The 19,110-nt window shown below is 46.4% G+C and overlaps 1 protein-coding gene across 1 annotated transcript; it reads right to left on the reverse strand.

The window, feature by feature from the left end:
- Window positions 1-54: 54 nt before the first annotated feature.
- On the reverse strand, window positions 55-4,189 carry LOC104983766 (HLA class I histocompatibility antigen, B-37 alpha chain-like). Its single transcript, XM_010833287.1, is given in 9 exon segments — window positions 55-367; window positions 515-562; window positions 713-745; window positions 1,494-1,597; window positions 1,715-1,935; window positions 2,838-3,093; window positions 3,095-3,114; window positions 3,385-3,729; window positions 3,974-4,189. Coding segments are annotated over 5 exon segments (909 nt in total). The 5' UTR covers window positions 4,047-4,189; the 3' UTR covers window positions 55-367; window positions 515-562; window positions 713-745; window positions 1,494-1,597; window positions 1,715-1,720.
- Between the last annotated feature and the right edge of the window lie 14,921 nt (window positions 4,190-19,110).

A 19,110-nucleotide genomic window follows, 5' to 3' on the forward strand; every position in this document is an offset into this window, starting at 1 on the left:
ATGATCTCAAAAGGCAACAGCTAAATTAGGAACCACTCAGCCACTTTCAAAATATGTTTTCAAAATGATATTTTTTACACAGGTTTATTGAGGTAGCACTGATATACAACAAAGAACTGCACATATGTAAATAAACAATACGATGATACACAAACACCTATGATACCATTACACAATGGTGAGGGGAAGAAATGGAGGCCATTGTGGGCAGGGGTGGGTCAGCCTCCCCACTTTCTCACATTACAGTACAGGAACACAGACACATTCAGGATCTCTACGAAAAGAGAAGTCTGGGTTCTGAAGTCATAGAGTCAGGGCGTGAACACAACTTTCTTCACTCAGTTCCATACAAGCCATCAGTTTCACACTATTGAACAAAATAATCAAGAATAAATTCAGGTCAGTCATCATAGGTGGGGACATTCTGAACAAATTTCCACTACTCAAAATGTTTAAATCCAGAGCATCCCCATAACCCAACCCCTCTCCCACTTCAGGCCCTCCGGAGTCTCACCTTTAGGAGCCATGAGAGATCCATTAGGGCCTCAGATCCTGTCTTCTCCTGGGATAGAACAGAACTTGGTCAGAGCCCACAGGAGTTAAGACTAAAGGAGACAATACAGGGTGGGTGAACCCCCCCCCCAGGGGGTTCCAATCTACACTATCTCAAGGGTTTCAGAGTTCACCCATACACACACCTGTCCATACTTACTCGCAGTCTGAGTATAGCTCCCTCCATCTCCATCTGTGGGTAAAAGACATCATGTGAGAGGCCTGGGGGGAGGCAGAGCCTTGAGGTTCTATAGGAATCCCTTAGTCCTGAATCCCAGGGAAGGTTCCAGAACCGTGAATGCAGATCCAGGGCAGGATTGAGAAACATGAGGAAAGAGGGTTTATGGGAACTGTACCAATCCTGTTCTGTATGTCTATACTTAGCTGCTAGAAATCAGATCCCCATTAGGGGAATCATCAAAGTGAGAAGGTAATCCTCTTTTACACACACGCCTTTCAAAGGAGTGTTAGAGGGCTTCCCTGGTGGCTCAGTGATAAATAATTCACCTGCTAATGCAAGAGACACAGATTTGATCCCTGGTCCAGGAAGATTCCAAATGCTGTGAAGCAACCGAGTCCCTGAGCCACAACTCTTGAGCCTGTGCTCTGGAACCCGGGAGCTGCAACCACTGAGCCCACACGCCCTAGAGCCAGTGCTCCACAACAAAAGAAGCCATCGCAATGAGAAGCCCGCACACAACCACTAGAGTAGCTCCCGGCTCACTGCAACTAGAGAAAACCTGCCCAGTAACAAAGACCCAACGCAGCCATAAATAAATACATAAAATTATTTTAAAAAAAGAGTGTTAGAAACAGGACCTCAGACTGGGTAAGTACATGTATGTAGATAGTGCCTCCCAGCACTGAGGCAAGAGACTGGACATTTTCTGTCTTGAAACCCTGGGGGCACAAGAAAACTCGGATTTCACTCCTCTCCCTACCTGAGCGTTTCTCCTCCAGATCACAGCTCCAGCCACCACTGCCAACACGAGGAGAACCAGGCCAACAATGATGCCCATGGTGAGGAAGGGGGTCTGAGGAGGTTCTGTGGAGGCAAGGGAAGGGCCCTGACCTCAGGCTTGAGCCCTGACCTTGCTGAACTGACTCCTGAAGGGCTCCTGCTTTATCTGAGAGGACACTCCAGCCCCATCCCCCTCCTTACCCCATCTCAGGGTGAGGGGCTCCTGAAGCCCCTCATGCTGCACATGGCAGATGCATCCCCTGAAGCCCTGGTCTCCACAACCTCCATGTCCTGGGTCTGGTCCTCCCCGTCACGCTGCCAGGTCAGTGAGATCTCCGGCCGGTAGAAGCCCAGGGCCCAGCACCTTAGGGTGACCTCACGGTCAGAGATGGGGTGTCGGGTCACATGGGTCTTCGGAGGAACTGAGGAAAAAGGTGAGAAAATTTAGGAACTTTGTATTAATTCTAACAGCCCACATGAAGGGGCACTTCTGTGACCATTCTGAGAATGGAGGGAATAAATGGTGTGAGAGGTGAGAGTACAAAAGACATGAGCCTGGACCCCAGGATATGGGAAAACTTCTTATGCTTTGAGAAGTTCTAGAAACAGGATAAAACAGCCCAGGGTAGGAGGCTCCAGGTCTCTGAGTGAGACAATACAGACTTCTGGTCCTGACCTAGGTGAAGACCGAGTTGATTCAAAAAATCTGGAGCTCAGGTGGCCAGTGAAGAAGGCATGGGGCAGAGAAAAAGGTGAGAGAGTAAAGCACTAAGACTTAGGCCAAAGTCAAAGAAATCTGCTAATAAATTATTTCAGAGACCTCCACATCCAGAGAGACAGAATCCTTTAATTGTCCTGAGAAGGACATTTGGTTTTTAAGCAGCCTCACAGAACACAGCAAAAACAAGATGCAAAGAATACCTGTTAAGCAAATGAATGTAACAATGTATTTAAACCTGAGAGTGTCACTGCTTTAGAATTCTTTACATCTGCTTCTTTTCCACACCTCTTGCTTCTCTAGTCCGTCTCTCTGTTTCTCACATCCCTCATCCCCCTTAGTCTCCACCAACTTCTCATCCCTGAACTGTCGCACAAGAACCACCACCTCACCTGCCAGCCATAGACTATTCTCTCCACAGTGGTCAGGAGTGTCATTTCAGACACTGAGTAAAAATCTTTAAGCCTTACTCTAAGAATCCAAGTGGTGGAGGAGAGGGGGAAGAATGCTAGTGTCAAGCCTATGCTTCTGCCCTTAAGGTTGGGCTAGTTGGAGGTACAGCCCCAACCTGAGGTGAGATCTGGGAGGGCCCGGGGCCCCTGGTACCTGCGCGCAGCAGCGTCTCCTTCCCCTTCTCCAGGTATTTGCGGAGCCAGTCCACGCAGTCGGTCTCCAGGTATGCCCGGTACTGTTCCGCTGTTCCCTCCATCTCCCACTTGCGCCGGATGATCTGAGCCACCGTGCCCGCCGCGGACCAGGAGCGCATGTCCTCGTTCAGCTTGATGTAATCCGCGCCGTCATAGGCGAAGTGCTCGTACCCTCGGACGATGCGGCCTTCCGGCCCGACATCGCAGCCAGACAAGTCGAAGGAAGCTGCGCGATTCTGCCCCGTCCCCGCGGTTAGCACTGCCTACTTAGCCCCGCCCAGCGCTCAACCTAGTTTTCCTCCCTCTCCAGACTCCCGGGCGGTGATTGCTCAGAGCCCGTTTTTCTCCTAAATTGAAAACGCAATCCCTGTGAATCCTAGTTCCTAGTGGGCTCTTCCCAGACCGAAGAGAGGTCGGAGAATCTCCTGACCTCGGGGGCGAAACCTCGGGCCCGGGAACTCAGGGGACCCCGGTCATCGCAGGGGAATGCAGGGCTTGAGACTCACCCAACTCGCTGTGGTTGTGGTTGCCAACGATGAGCTTCAGGTTCGACCGCGAATCCTGCGAATGTTCTATGGCTATCTTGGTTTGCCGGTCCCAGTACTCCGGCCCCTCCTGCTCCATCCACGGCGCCCGCGGCTCCACCCTCGGATTCGCGGTGTCTCTGTTGTATCTTACGAACTGAGTGTCGTCCAGATAACCGACAGATTGATAAAGGTCCCTCCCGAGGTCAGGACGCGATACCAAAATATGGAAGTACCTCAAGGAGTGGACCCCTGGGACCAGGAGGGGCTGCCACCCGGGCCGACGCTCCTTCGGGCGCGGGTCCCCATGTTCGAGGTGAATGTGACCTGTAGGGGATAAGGGGACGAGGGGGCGTGCGAGACGGAAGAGGGCCGGTGGGAGACTCGAGAGGTGAGAGGAGAGGACTGCAGGCTCGGAAGGGACAGGGGAGGGTCAGGACGGGACGGGGGCGAGGTAGTGGGTTTGGTCTCAGGGCCATAGAAACGCGTCTTCCCCGGCTGTCCTTCGCCCCAGACAGGCGGTCCCCTGGCTTCTCCTGCAGAGGCTATTTCGTCTCGACCCCGCACTCACCCGCCCAGGTCTCGGTCAGAGCCAAGGATCCCGAGAGCAGCAGGAGGAGGGTTCGCGGCTCGGTGACCCTCATGCTTGGGATTTTGGACGAATGTGAGTTCGAACTAGTCTGAGAACTTCGTAACAGGGAACCGCGGTGGCGCTGATTGGCTTCCCTAGAAACCAATAGACCGAGACCTGGAGCATCATCATAGGTTTCCAGGAAGAAGGACCTGACACAGTTTGAGAGAGAAGTGAAACTGTAGGGAGGTGATGGGGAATCCCCAGTGCTTAGCTTCCGTGTCCCAGACGCCAACCCCCGCCCCTAGAACCTGAGACCTTGAGCGCCACACCCAGGGCACCTGGGACTTTGTGCCCCGCCCCTCTCTTCAAGGCTGCACCAAGAGCACTTTGTCTCCCTGGCGCTGGGACTGTTTGAGAAAACCAAGGAGAAACCTTGGTTTTCCTTGGGTTCCAAGGAGAAACCCCCAGGCTGGGATCAGCCCCTTTGTCTTTCCTTCCCCAGTTCCCTCTCCCTGACTTGCACCCCTATTCACTCATCCCTAGGGCACTCTCCTAGGAAAAACAAACTTCCAAGGAATAGGGTGCCAGAGAGCAACCTGGTCTTAGGAAAGCTGGTGAAGAAACAGTGGTATGCTCATTAAACTGGGGGCAGTTGTGTATGTAGAGATTCCTATAGAGACCAGCTTCCTGTTTGCTTGTTAACCATAATCCTGATGTCCCCTGAATGAGCATCTAATCTGTAAAAGTAATGATTTCACCCTTCCCGTGTGAATGTGTCTAAACACCTCTGCAATAACCAAAGTTCATAACTTCACTTTCCCAAACCGTGGCTCCAGGCTTTTATACTTTAAAATTACCTTTATTCCATAGCCCCGAGTTTTCCTGTCAGAGTCTCAGCACATGGTCAATACAGAAAAGCCCATGGAAGCACAGTTTCTTCCTGCAGAAGACCTGTGCCTATGCAGTAATTTACTACAATGACTAGGTGATGACAGGAGAGGCTAAACCATTGAAAGAAGATTTCTTACTAATTAGATTTTCAGAGAGGAGGGGGCATGGCACACCACACAGAGCCACAGGGGGAAGCACCAAGGTTGGCCAGAAGGTCAAGGAGAGGGAGAAAGCATGGCTCAGAACTTTCACGGCATTTTCCTCAGGCTGAGGGAAAGCAAAGGAGGGCTGGAGAAACATCTTAGGATTGGCTGGTTTGAATAAGGTCATTGGCAGGTTCTGGGAGACAGGGCCTGTCTCTAGGTGCCTGGTACCTGGCCCTGGATAATGAGAGCAGAGGAATATTGCTTCCTGGAATGTAAGACCTGATTGAAGTGTGTATGTGTGTGTGTTCGCGCTCAGTCATGTCCAACTCTTTGCGACCCCATAGACTGTAGCCCGCCAGGCTCTGCTATAGAAGAGGTGGTTCCAGATACGGACTCTGGATTGTCTAGTTTGCAAAGAAAAGGTTGCTCCTGGGCAAGCCCTTTGCTGTCTCTAAGAATTGGTCAGCTCTAGAGCGCAAGTCTCTCCCCAGTTATCCAGACCACAAATGGCAGAGCATCAAGAATACAGAAAATAAGAAATATTATTAACACATTATATTTCAACCAGAGTGTACAAACTTTAATCCCCTCAAAGTTGCAAGTGTTCAGTGCAATCAAAGTGTCCTTCACGAACACTCCTGCATCGTCTATGTTTGTGATCCACACCTAAGCGATGTGCACATTTTATTGGGCACTTGGTATTATTTTCTTTAACCTGATTGTCATAAGGAGACATTTGGTTTTTAGGCAGCCTCACAGAACAGAGCAAATACAAGATGCAAAGAATACCTGTTAAGCAAATCATTGTAACATCATATTTAAATCTGAGAGTGTCACTGCTTTAGAATGCTTTACATCTGCTTCTTCTCCACACCTCTTGCTTCTCTAGCCCTTCTCTCTGTCTCTCTCATCCCTCAGGCCCTCTTCTCCCCTTAGTCTCCACCTACTTCTCATCCCTGAATTGTGGCACAAGAGCCACCACCTCACCTGCCACCCATGGACTATTCCCCCCACAGTGGTCAGGAGTGTCATTTCAGACATTTTTTAATATTCCAGTGGCTCCATGTCACTCTTGGAAAGCTTCTAGAATGTAAGGCACATGAGCACAGGGGCTTTGTGTTAAAGCTGTTTTGGTTAAAGCTGTACCTCCAGCATATAAAGCTATGTTTGATACATAGTGAGCACTAAATTAATGATTGTTGAACAAATGAAATAAACAAACCTGATTGTATTAAAGTCTGATGGCATCATATACAAATCAGAAAATTTTTTAAAGTAGAAAAATTAGGAAAGATTTTATGTTGTTCAACTAGTATATGCGAGAGTTCATAAATTCATTCCAGTGGAGAATGTTTTATATGTTGCACAATTGAGCCTGTGCATTAGTTTTCTATTGCTGCATAAAATGTTACCACAAATGTAGTTGCTCTAACAAGAGCCATTTCAATGCTCCCAGTTCTGTGGATCAGAAGTCCAGGTGCAGTATGGAGAGGGTCTCTGTTCAGCATTTCGTGAAGTTGTGTTTGCAACTAGAGCTTAAGGTCCTCCTCCAAGCTCATGCAGAACTCTTTGCAGAATTTTACTTCTTATAGTTGTAGCACTGAGGTCCCCATTTCCTTTCTTGAGGTCGGTAGAATGCTGCTCTCAGCGCATCTGGCCACCAGCATGCCTTGCTATGTGGGCCCCTCCATTTCAAGCCCTCCCTCACACTGCATCCCTTTCACTGTTTGTTCAGTAATAACCTAGTCTGGTTAAGAGTTCACTTGATCAGGTCTGGATTACCCATGATCATCCCCTGTTGTAAACTCAACTGATATGAACCTAATTACATATGAAAAAATCCCTTCACAGTACCACTTGCATTAGTGTTTGATCAAACAACTGGGAGAATGTAAATAATGAGCAGTTGGTTATTGCCGGCTGTCTTAGAATCTGCCTAATATAGCCTTGTTCTTCCTTTGGGTTTAATTGGGTTACAGTTGGTAATGGAAATTCAAATAAATAAAATTTTGTAAATAGTAATAACATGCTTTCTGTCCATTTAACCATGGGGATTCTCCTTAAATTTTAAAACCAAATGGTATGTTTACTAGAAAGTGTTAGTCGCTCAGTTGTGTCCAACTCTTTGTGACCCCACCAGTCTCCTCTGTCCATGAAATTCTCGAAGCAAGAATACTGGACTGGGTTGCCATTTCCTTCTCCAGGGGATCTTCCTGACCCAGGGATCGAACCCACATCTCCCGAATTGCAGGCAAATTCTCTACCATCTGATACACCAGGGAAGCCCTATGTTTGACATCCTATTGTTAATTTACAACAGATCAAAAATAAAATGCAATAATCCATTATTTTCTTTGGATGCTGTAATAATTGTGTACTGCTGTAAAAGTGAGAATTTCAAAATCAAATAATTATTATGTTCCACAGTTTTCCAGAATCAGAATTTCAGGAGAGGTTTACTTGAATTCTGGTTAGGGCCTCTCATAAGTTTTGATGAAGCTGTCAGCCAAGGCTGCATCATCCAAAGGCTTAACTGGGGCAAGAAATTCACATTAAACATGGTCACCCACATGGCTGTTGGAAGAGGCCTCATTTCCCTCCTGGATCGTCCTGGGAGGCCTCAGTTCCAAGCCATACTAACTTTCCTTAAAGCAGCTAATGACTAGGCAGCAATCTTCCGCCAGAGCAAGTGATCTGAGAGAGGGCAGCCAAGATGGAAGCTGCATTGTGTTTAATATCATAGGCCCAGAGTCACACGCCATTACGTCAGCTTGCTCTCTGTTACAAGTGAATCACTGGGGCTTCCTGGTTGTCCAGTGGCAAAGACTCCATGCTCCTAATGCAGGGTGCCCAGGTTGGAACCTTGGTCAGGAAACTAGATCCCACATGCTGCAACTGAGACCTGGTGCAGCCAAACAAATAAAAGATTTTAAGTGAATCAGTAAGTCCAACCCAAACTCAAGAGCAGAAAATGAAGCTCCACTTCTGGAAGGGAGGAATATAAAAGAATTTACCCACATGTTAAAATCAAAATTAAATATTCTCTCAGGATTTTGTAAATCAAATGCTTCCTTTAGTCAATTATTCTTGAGTGCTTCAAACTTCTTTTTGGAACGTAATAATAAAAGTTTGCAGGTCTTCCCTGTAGCTCAAATGATAAAGAATCAGCCTGCAATGCAGGAGACCAGGGTTCAAACCCTGGGTTGGGAAGTTCCTCTGGAGAAGGGAATGGCAATGCACTCCAGTATTCTTGCCTGGAGAATTCCATGGATAGAGGAGCCTGGCAGATTATAGTCCATGGGATCGCAAAAAATCGGACACAACTGAGTGACTAACACTATTACTACTAATAAAAGTTTGAGACAGAGAAGTGAGATACCCCAAGGTCTCTAAGATTTCCCTGCAAATTCTATACACTGAAAACATATAGTAGCTATATGTAAATGATTAGGTAGCTATGGACAATTGAGTTCAGTTCAGTTCAGCCACTCAGTTGTGTCCGACTCTTTGCAACCCCATGAACCGCAGCACACCAGGCCTCCCTGTCCATCACCAACTCCCGGAGTCTACCCAAACCCATGTCCATCGAGTCGGTGATGCCATCCAACCATCTCATCCTCTGTTGTCCCCTTCTCCTCCTGCCCTCAATCTTTCCCAGCATCAGGGTCTTTTCAAATGAGTCAGCTCTTTGCATCAGGTGGCCAAAGTATTGGAGTTTCAGCTTCAACATCAGTCCTTCCTATGAACACCCAGGACTGATCTCCTTTAGGATGGACTGGTTTGATCTCCTTGAAGTCCAAGGGACAATTCTGATCCAGGTAAAACTTTGTTCCTAGATCAAAATTAGCCATTCCTGTCTAATGAGTCACATCAAAACTGTTGTCATGATACTAAGCTCGGAGTGGGGAGGGAGACTAAAATAAGAGATTCTTTTTTTTTTTTTCTTTCCTTTCAATTGAAGGATAATTGCTTTACAGTATTTTGTGGGTTTTTTTTTATTATACATCAATAAGAAATAGCCATAGGTACACCCGTGTCCCACCCTCCTAAACGTTCCTCCCATCTCCCTCCCATGAGATTCTTATTTTTCTAGTTAAAATGAAATCTCATCAGGTAATATTATCAAAGATGATATTCCTTTATATTTTTCCATCTTAATTTACACTGAGCAAAATGCACGTTTTGGTTCCATAAATGTATTTAAGCCAGGTGAATGTGAAAGTTAATGTAAGTGACGTGTCTAAGCCATCACAAGACCTTAAGCATCAGATTAAACATTGTGCAGCAGAAAACTGACAGAGATGCCAGTGAACAAAAGAGCAAACGGCCTAGACAAAGATATTTCTGTGGCATCCTGGATTCTCTCTCTCGAATACGGTTCACAACATTTGGCTATGGGTTAGTTCTACTGTGAGTAGGTCTTACTAAGGATCCTTAAACTTTGGTATGTAATTTTCCCTTTCATTGAAAAAAAAATTAATCTGGAATGGTTCACAAACTCCAGTTTCAAAAATACCAGTTTAAGGAGTTCTGATACTCCTCGGAACCCACCTCTGAGATAAGATGTGAAGCTAAGGAGACTTGTCTGATGGTTCGGTGGTTAAAACTCCACACTTCGACCGCAGCAACCATGGGTTCTATCCCTAGTTGGGGAACTAAGATCCTGCATGCCATGCAATGCAGCCAAAAAAAAAAATAGAATCAGAGACTAAGAAGCTACCGTGAGCCACTTCTCAATCCCATCTCCCATATATAACCTCTATCCTGAAATTTGTGTTTACTGTTCCTCTGAGTTTCTCTAATGATTTTACAGTAAGTGCATATACCCCCAAACCAAATGTTATTTAGTTCGGCCTGTTTTTGACCTTCCTGTTCAGTGAACACATACAGCTTGTATTCTTCCATGACTCAGTGTTATGGGTAGGTGAGTTATCTGATAACTGATAGAAAGATTCACTCACTTTACTGCTGGAAAAGCTTTATAGTTCGTGATTGTACCACAGTTATTTTCCTTTGGGTGAACATATGGTGTTTCAATTTTTGTCATTAACATTAGTGTACATGTCTCCTGGGACACATAGGCAAGCAGCCCCCCAGAGTGAATGATCAGGAGTAAGACTGTTGGATTATATGATATATGTACTGTAACCATTCTGCTGCTGCTGCTGCTAAGTCGCTTCAGTCGTGTCCGACCCTGTGCGACCCCATAGACGGCACCCCACCAGGCTCCCCCGTCCCTGGGATTCTCCAGGCAAGGACACTGGAGTGGGTTGCCATTTCCTTCTCCAATGCATGAAAGTGAAAAGTGAAAGTGAAGTTGCTCTAGACGAGGCTAATTTGATTTCCAAAGTTCTACTATCAATTTAAATTTTCACTAGGGCTGTGTAAGTGTTCATGTTGTTTGTGTGGTTGTTCCAGAGGAAGCTGTTTTCAGCAGAAAGACAGAAAGCAAGAGGTAAAACCCACTTCCTGTGTTGAAACTCACTTGCAGTGCAGATCACCCTGGCATGTTTTTCAAACTCTAACAAAAACTTCATTTCTTCTAGTTTTATTCCGTATATCTGGCATTGTACTTTAAAATTTTATTTTTATTGAAGTATAGTTGAATTGCAATGTGGTGTTAATTGAAAAAGAATGTGTCGGCGCTCCCCTGGTGGTTCAGTGGTAAAGAATCCTTTTGCCAGTGCAGGAGACATGGGTTTAATCCCTGGTCTGGGAAGATCACACATGTGGAGCAACTAAGCCCGTGCACTACAACTATTGAGCCTGTTCTCTAGAGCCCAGGAACCGCAACTACTGAACCCACGTGCCACAACTACTGAAGCCTGAGCGCCCTAGAGCCTGTGCCCTACAAGAGAAGCCATCGAGATGAGAAACCTGTGCACCGCAACTAGAGAATAGCCCATGATTACTGCAACTAGAGAAAAGCCTGTGCAGCAACAAAGACCCAGCACAGCCAATAAATAAATCAAATTATTTTTTAAAAAAAGAAAAGGAATGTGTATATAAATGGCATCACACTTTCAGCATATGGGTCCTGAGAATGCTTCCTTTTAGCACAACCATATAGTATTAATTTATATATTTGGAGTCCTCAAATTAAAAAGAAAGAAAGGAAGGAGGAAGAAAGCTGAGGAGGAGGAGAAGAAAGAGAAAAGTCCAAATTAGTAAAAGACAGAACAAGAGAAGAGCAATTAGCAATATTAAGTATGCTGCTGCTGCTGCTGCTAAGTCACTTCAGTCGTGTCCGACTCTGTGTGACCCCATAGACGGCAGCCCACCAGGCTCCCCCGTCCCTGGGATTCTCCAGGCAAGAACACTAGAGTGGGTTGCCATTTCCTTCTCCAATGCATGAAAGTGAAAAGGGAAAGGGAAGTCGCTCAGTTGTATCCGACTCTTTGCGACCCCGAGACTGCAGCCTACCAGGCTCCTCCGTCCATGGGATTTTCCAGGCAAGAGTACTGGAGTGAAGTGCCATTGCCTTCTCCGATATTAAGTATAAATAGCATTTTTAAAATGCAAGGAAATAGATTTAGACAATATCCATAGAATAATAAAGACTTAAGAGAGCTTTATTACTTAGCTTTATTGAACAGAAAATTATCCTAAAACTTAGTGTCTTAAAGCAACAAATATAACTCGGATACTAAAAAGACAAGCGAAATGAAGCAGTTGTTGGTCGGAGAAGCTGGATAAAGAGAAAGGTTTTATAAGCTGAAATAAATAATAGGTTATTGGTGCACAAATGAAAATGATCTCGTTAGTCCCTGGCCTCCAAGAAACAGTTGCCAAGTTGAGACTAAACTCGCCAGTGTTTTTTTAGGGGAAACACTTGTCAGAGAATGTGAGGCAGGCAGAAAACATTGGGAGAGCCTGCAGGACTAAGATGCAATCTGACCCCTAGAGGCAGACAGGAGAGAAGGTTCATTGGACTATTCTAGACCCCTAGGCAATGGAAGTGAAGTTGAGCAAGGCCGTAGAAGAGTCCCCGAGCCACAGATGGAGCCCTGTGTCTCCTGGAAATGAGCCTCCCTTAGGGTCACTGTTTCGACCTGTCATTGTCTGGGAACAGCCCTGGGAAGCAGGGTCTCTGCATAAATGCTGCCTTGGATCTTAGCGCATAGGAGCAGGGGCCCTTGTGCCTCACCTGGGGGCTGTGTCCTAAACCTTCCTACCTGAGGCGTCTGGACCCTTGGAAATCAAACCCTTCTCAGACTGGGTCACCGCACCTAACATTTATAGTTTCACTGGGACAAGGGAGAAGCAGCAGGCACCCAAGTCTCTCACCTGAGTTCCCCCTGTAGTCCTCCTGCACCAGTTATGTAGCAGCAACTCCGTCTCTCCCGAGGACCAGGCTCAATCACATCTGCCTAGAGAAGACAGGACCCCTCCTCTCACCTGCTGGTCTTCGGCACATGGAATCCAAGCTTCCCGGGTGGCAGTCATAGGGTATGGTTCAATGGGACCCTTGTCGTGTCCCCTTGTAAGAGTGCCCCCTTAGTGGAACTGAGACCTCCTATCCTGCAAAACCCAGAGCTGTGTAGACAGAACGTGTCACGGGTTCAAGGATTTGGCCATGGATCGCACTGAGGGCCACTGTTCAGCCTAACATCTCACGTTGAAATCACCGTAGACCAAGGAGCCAACATTGTCGGAGTCAGTGATGGTGAGTCAGGAGCTGTGAGAGAGAAGCAATGAGGGGAATGGGCTGGGTGTCCATGGGGAAGGCCCACAACCAGCAGGGTGGGGGCTCTAACCTGATGTCAGACCGGAGGATGTTAGGGAAGGGGGTGGGAGAAAGGTCTGCAGGGAGTCATAAGAAGGACCCCACCCACACCCAGGTACAGGGGTACAAGGTCCATGGATGAGGAAACAGTATCAGAGGACTTCAGAGGGTCCGTGTCCTCGAGGAGACCCAGGTTTCTGTCAGAGCTGTGAGGTGAAGGGAACATCCGAAGGAGGACGTTGGAGATTTTGCTGGTCAGTGTCTGAGAACTCCTGGGGGCGCTGTGAAAACCCTCAGGAGCTGAGGAGGGGTGGAAGAGGAGACAGAATAGAGCTGTGCAGAGCCTCTAACACAGATGAGAGGCCAGACTATCTGGGGGCTTGTCATGACTAAGACAAACAGGGAAAGGGCATAATGAGGTTAGTCCCAGTGGGTCAAGGCAGCTGACAGGGAGATGAAGGTGGAGAGGATCAGGGGTTTGGGGCTCTCATTTGGGCTCTGGGGTGAATAAGATGGTGGAGACGACAAGGGCTGAGGTGGCTGGGTCTTTTTTCCTGTGTGTGGACCCCTCTGGATCCCCTGACTCTGGGATGGAACGCCTGAAGGTGAGAAGTGGTCTTCGAGGATTACGTGAGTGCACTCTCACCCTGAGGGCTCAGGTCTGCCTTGACGCCTGCTGTTGGAGGTGTGAGTTCTCAGGGAGCCAGGGGTGACCCTGGCACAGGGGTCCCTCTTCTACCCTCATAAGGAGAACAGAAGGCCCAGGGCAACTGTGTCCCAAGTCCCAACTCCCAACTGTCCCAAGATGCTCATCGCACTTTGGGATGTTATGTAGACATTGAGACGTCGCTCCCAAACAAGAGATGATTTATGTCATAAAACTGAGTTTCAAAAAGCTGCAAAAGAAGTAGGGAAAAAATGTGTCTACTTTTCAGTTTTCTTTGGAATTGTCATTAGGGGCTGGAGAGAGGGAAGAGAAGGAAAATTCAGAGATGGCACAACCAAGCGTTCCTCTCTCCAAGTGAAAGACATGTGCAGGATAATTAAGAGAATTTTATATTACTTTGACATTTCATAATGTTAGGGAATTACAGTTATTTTCAGTATGATAATAATATTATTTGAAGACAGTTTCCTTTTCAAGAAATGACACTGAAATAGCTAGGGATGAGGATCAGGATGTTGGCAAGTGATTTTCAAGGATTTCAGCAAAAATCATGGAAATATAATTTATTACATACACAAAGAAAATATGACAAGATATTAACACCACTATATCTAGGATGGCTATTGTACTATTCCTTCAAACTTGAGATATCTTTGAAATGTTTCACAATAAGTTGGAGAAAACTTTTAGAAATAATAATGCATGGGAAATGTCCACAACCTAATGTTGAATGAAAATTAGGCTTCAAGAGTATGTGCATGTGAGAATGTGTGAATGTGTGAATGTGACAATGTGTGTATGTGAGTGTGTTCTGCGTGTGTATGTGTCAGTGTGGGTGAGAGTATGTATGTGGCAGTGTGTGTCTGTGCATGTGCCAGGCTGCTTGTGCATTCATTCACTCATTCATTCACTCACTCACTCATTCACTCACCCATTCATTCACTCAACAAGTATTTCTAAAGCAACAACCAGGCACTATTCAAGGAGATAGGAATACAGCTGTATACGATCAAAGTCTCTATACTTGTGCTCATAAAGCTTATGTTCTAGAGGAAGGAGAGAAAATAAACAATTAAATAATGACACTTGAAAATGTGCATTAGTGACCATGGTGTGAGGCTTCCCAGGTGACTCAGTGGTAAAGAATCCACCTGCCAATGCAGGAGGTGCAAGTTCAATCCCTGGGTCAGGAAGATTCCCTGGCAAAGAAAATGGCAATGCACTCCAGTATTCTTGCCCGGAAAATCCCATGACAGAGGAGACTGGCGGACTACAGTCCATGGGGTCACCGAGCCAGAATAACTTAGCGACAACTAGGGTTTAAATAAAATCAACGCAGGGCAGTGGGTAGAGGGAGGCTGGAGACCCAGATGCGGTGAGCCACGCAGGGAGGGGCTCTCAGTAAGGACAGTAGAAGAGAATGTCAGGGAGGGAAGTGCTGTCTGGGGGTCAAGTTCTCAGGCCAGAGAACAGCCTGGATGGCTCTGAGGTGTGAATACCCTGTGAGTGCTGGAGGACCACACTCAAAATTGTTTATTTTCTCTCCTTCCTCTAGAACATAAGCTTTATGAGCACAAGTATAGAGACTTTGATCGTATACAGCTGTATTCCTATCTCCTTGAATAGTGCCTGGTTGTTGCTTTAGAAATACTTGTTGAGTGAATGAATGGGTAAGTGAATGAGTGAGTGATTCAGTGAGGCCTGAATCATATCATAGGACCATAGCGTGTGAACTGCAAGTAAATAGGAAAGAGTCTCATAAATGAGAAAGATTTTTTCTTTTATAGGTTTTCTTTTCTTTATATTTTTCCTTATTGTTACTGAGAGGGATGTGTGTGTGTGTGTTTTATGGTTTGTGGGATTTTAGTTCCCAGATCAGGGATTGAAAGTGGGCTGCTCTGCAGTGGAAGTGCAGAGTCCTAACCACTGCACTGCCAAGGAATTCCCAAGAGGGATTTTTGTTTGTTTTGTTTTAAAATGTATTTATTTATTAATTGAAGGATAATTGCTTTATATTGGTTATGTTGGTCTGCCAAACATCAATATAAGTCAGCCATAGATATACACATATACCCTCCCCCAAGAGGGATTTTTAATGCAACATATTTTTCAAAAATCTTTCAAGATATTCCAAAGGATTTGCAAGTGAAAAATTTTCCTTCCTCCCCAGATCCCTGGCATCTAGGTCTTCTGCCAGCGGTGAGCATTTTATCAATTTCTCACGTATTCTTCCTGAGAAAAAACTTATACAGATATTGTTACTGTTGCTACATCAAGGAGTACTGAAAAGAAATAGTGTAGAAGAAAATGCTTATTTTCCATTTTCCCAGGCATTGTCACCAAGAGGCAGGAGAATCACAGGGTAGGGATGGTAACCTCAGAGTTAGCATAAGGACTCTATTCTCCTCCCGTCCCTGGACCACCCCTGACCCTGACACCAGTGGAGTCCAGAGCTGCTCAGAAGCTGTTTCCCCACATTGGTACTCAGTCCTGAGGTCAGCCATCTCTGACTAATCTAGAGCCCAGACCCTTCCAGGCCACGCAGAGCAATGTGTTGGCGCCCCCGTGTGGCCACAGGGCTCAGGACAGGAGACGTAGCTCTCTCCTATTCAGCCAGAACCCTCCCAGGCTCTCTGGCGGCTCCCAGAACCAGAATAAGGCTTTAAACACAAGAAGGGGCCTCCATCCTCTATCAGTCTGGGGAGTATGAGGTGTTCCCCAAATTCCACACTGACACACGTTTCCTTCCCACTGAGTCACCGTGGACTCTGCCTCAAAGCACAGTGCCTCCAGGCCGTAACAACTGGTTCCCAGGTCCCAGATGGACCCCACAAGAAACACAGTGCCCTCAGTCTCCTGAGATGGGACCTAGGCCTCCTGAGTCCTTATCGCTTGCTTGTTCCTGCCGCTGCCTCGAGCCGAGGACCTCTGTACCTGGGAATCAATCCAGTGCATTTCAGGACAGGGGGTGGGATCCCGGAGTGGGAACAGCCCCCAGTGAGCCGGGTTCAGGAAGGAGCCAATGCTCCAGGGGAAGTGAGGGTAGGGCAGAAATAAGGACATCAGGGAGTTGAAGGTTACAAGGAGAGAGGATGGAGCCAGGGAGGAGCGTGACCTGAGAAAGGCCAGTCTAGGGGACACCTGCGGGTGGTATTTGGAGAGGGTTTCTGGGTGCTGGGCTGTCCCTGTGGGGACCAACTCTGGCATCAAATCCCAGGGTTTCCAGGGTCCCACTTCCTGCGCTAGGACCTCACTGCCATGTCTGAGCCCAGCCTCAATGAATGGCTTGTCACGTTCTTCAGTTATCCCTCCCTCCCCTAGACAACCAGAGCCTCCATGCCAGGTCAAGGGGTGCCTGGGGATCAAGTTCTCAGCACGCTGTGGGGGCCGGACACCACCATGGGCTTCAGGGACCTCAGCAATGAGACCCAGATGACCAAAAAATGCCCACTTCTTAGTGGCGGTCCCTACACCCTCCACAGTTCACTTCCAGAGGACTCTGGGATGAGCCCACCTCCTTCCTCTCTGGTGACCCAACCACCCAGATCCTCAGACTGGACCCCTCAGGCCCTGCTCCCTGCTACCCCCACCCTCTGAACTTAGGATCTCGGCAACCCCAGCCCCAGGTCTCAAGTCTACCCTGATGACTGATCCAGGACTTCAGGTGCCATAGACTAAATGTTTGTATCCCCAGAAATTCTTGTGTTGAAACCAAATCCCCAGTGTATTTGGAGGTAGGGCGTTTGGGAGGTCAGGTCACGAGGGTGGAGCCCTCACAAATGGTGTAAGTGTCCTTATAAAAGAGAGGTTCTGGAGAGCTCCCTTCCCCTTCTACATGGGAGGTCACAGTGAGAAGACAGCCATCTGTGAGTCAGGAAGATGGCCCTCATTTGACACCACATCTGCTGACACCTTGATCTTGGACTCCTCATCCTCTATGATAGTCTGTTACAGCAGCCTGAGCAGACGTGGGATTCACAAGCCAAGGAAGGGTTCCCTGGAGCCCCCATGCGGCAACTGAGCCACAGCTGCAATTTGGACAGCAGCCACCCATGACCCCACAATCTAGACAGACCCCCCTTCTCTGGCCCAAGAGACGTCAGAGGCAGGTGATGGTGGGTAAGACACAGACACAGCCTGTCCATTGAGTTTATGTGGCAAGACAAGAGTTCCGGGTGGCACTGAGAGAGGAGAGGCTCAGGAAACCAAGACCAATTGGTGGGTAGCAAATACACGTCACAGGAGACCCCTGTTATGCACTGAGATGTGGCCTTCAGAATCCATATGTTGAAGCCCCAACCCCCTCCATGTGATTGTATTTTTTAATTGAGGTATAGTTGATGTACAATAAAAGTTACAGGTGTTCAACATGATTCATAACTTTAAAGGTTATATTCCATGTATAGTGATTGTAAAATACTGGCTATATTCCCAGTGTTGAACTTTATCCTTGTATTTTATTTTATACGTAGCAGTTTGTACCTCTTAATCCCCACCCTTGTCTGGCCCCTATTCCCGTCTCTCTCCCCACTGGTGACCACTAGTTTGTTCTCTATATCTGTGAGGCTGTTTCTTTTCTTTCTTTCTCGCTTGTATTTTAGGCCACACTTCATGGATTTGACCTGGGCCACAGCAGTGAAAGCGCCAAGTCCTAACCATTGGACTGCCAGGAAAATCCCTCTTTCTTTTTTGTTATACTCACTAGTTTCTTTTACATTCCACATATAAATGATATCACACAGTATTATTTGTCCTTCTCTGTGACCTATTTCCCTTAGCACAATACCCTTCAAGTCAATCCATGCTGTTGTAATGGCTGAGTAGTATCCATTGTGTGTATGTAACATCTTCTTTATCCATTCCTCTGTTGATGGACACAGGTTGTCTCCATACTTGGGCAATTATAAATAATGATGCGTATGAGTATTGGGGTGCATGCATCTTTTCCAATTGGTTTTATTTTTTTGAATATGTATCCAGGAGTGGAATTACTGGGTCACATAGTAGTTCTACTTTTAGTTTTTTGAGAAGTAGCCACACTGTTTTCCACAAAGGCTGCACCAATTTACATCCCCACTAACAGTTTACAGAATTTCCCTTTCTTCCACATCCTTGCCAATATTTGTTATTTGTGTTCTTTTTGATAATAATCATTCTGATAGGTGTGGGGTGATATCTCATTGTGGTTTTAATTTGTATTTCTCTAATGATTAGTGATGCTGAGCATCTTTTTATGGCCGTCTGTATGTCTTTTTTGGAAAAATGTCTATTCAGGTATTCCACCCATTTTTTAATTGGGTTATTTGTTTTTTTGATGTCGAGTTGTATGAGCAGCTTATATATTTTGGATATTAACTTACTGGTCATTTTATTGCAATATTTTCTCCCATTCCATAGATTGTCTTTTCATTTTGTTGGTGGTTTCCTTTCCTATGCGAAAGCTTCTAATGTTAATTAGCTCCCCTTTATTCTTGCTTTTATTCCTTTGCCTTAGAAGACAGATCCAAAAAAAATATTGCTACAGTTTCTGTCAAAGAGTATTAAAGCTATGTTTCTTCCTAGGAGTTTTGTGGTTTCCCATCTTACATTTGTAGGCTTCCCAGGTGGCAGCAGTAGTAAAGAATCTGCTTGTGAACACAGGAGACACAAGAGATACGAGTTTGATCCCTGGGTCAGGAAGATCCTCTGGAGTAGAAAATGGCAA

Source organism: Bison bison, unplaced genomic scaffold (assembly GCF_000754665.1).
Source record: "Bison bison bison isolate TAMUID 2011002044 unplaced genomic scaffold, Bison_UMD1.0 scf7180017863415, whole genome shotgun sequence".
Taxonomy (NCBI): Eukaryota; Metazoa; Chordata; class Mammalia; order Artiodactyla; family Bovidae; genus Bison; species Bison bison.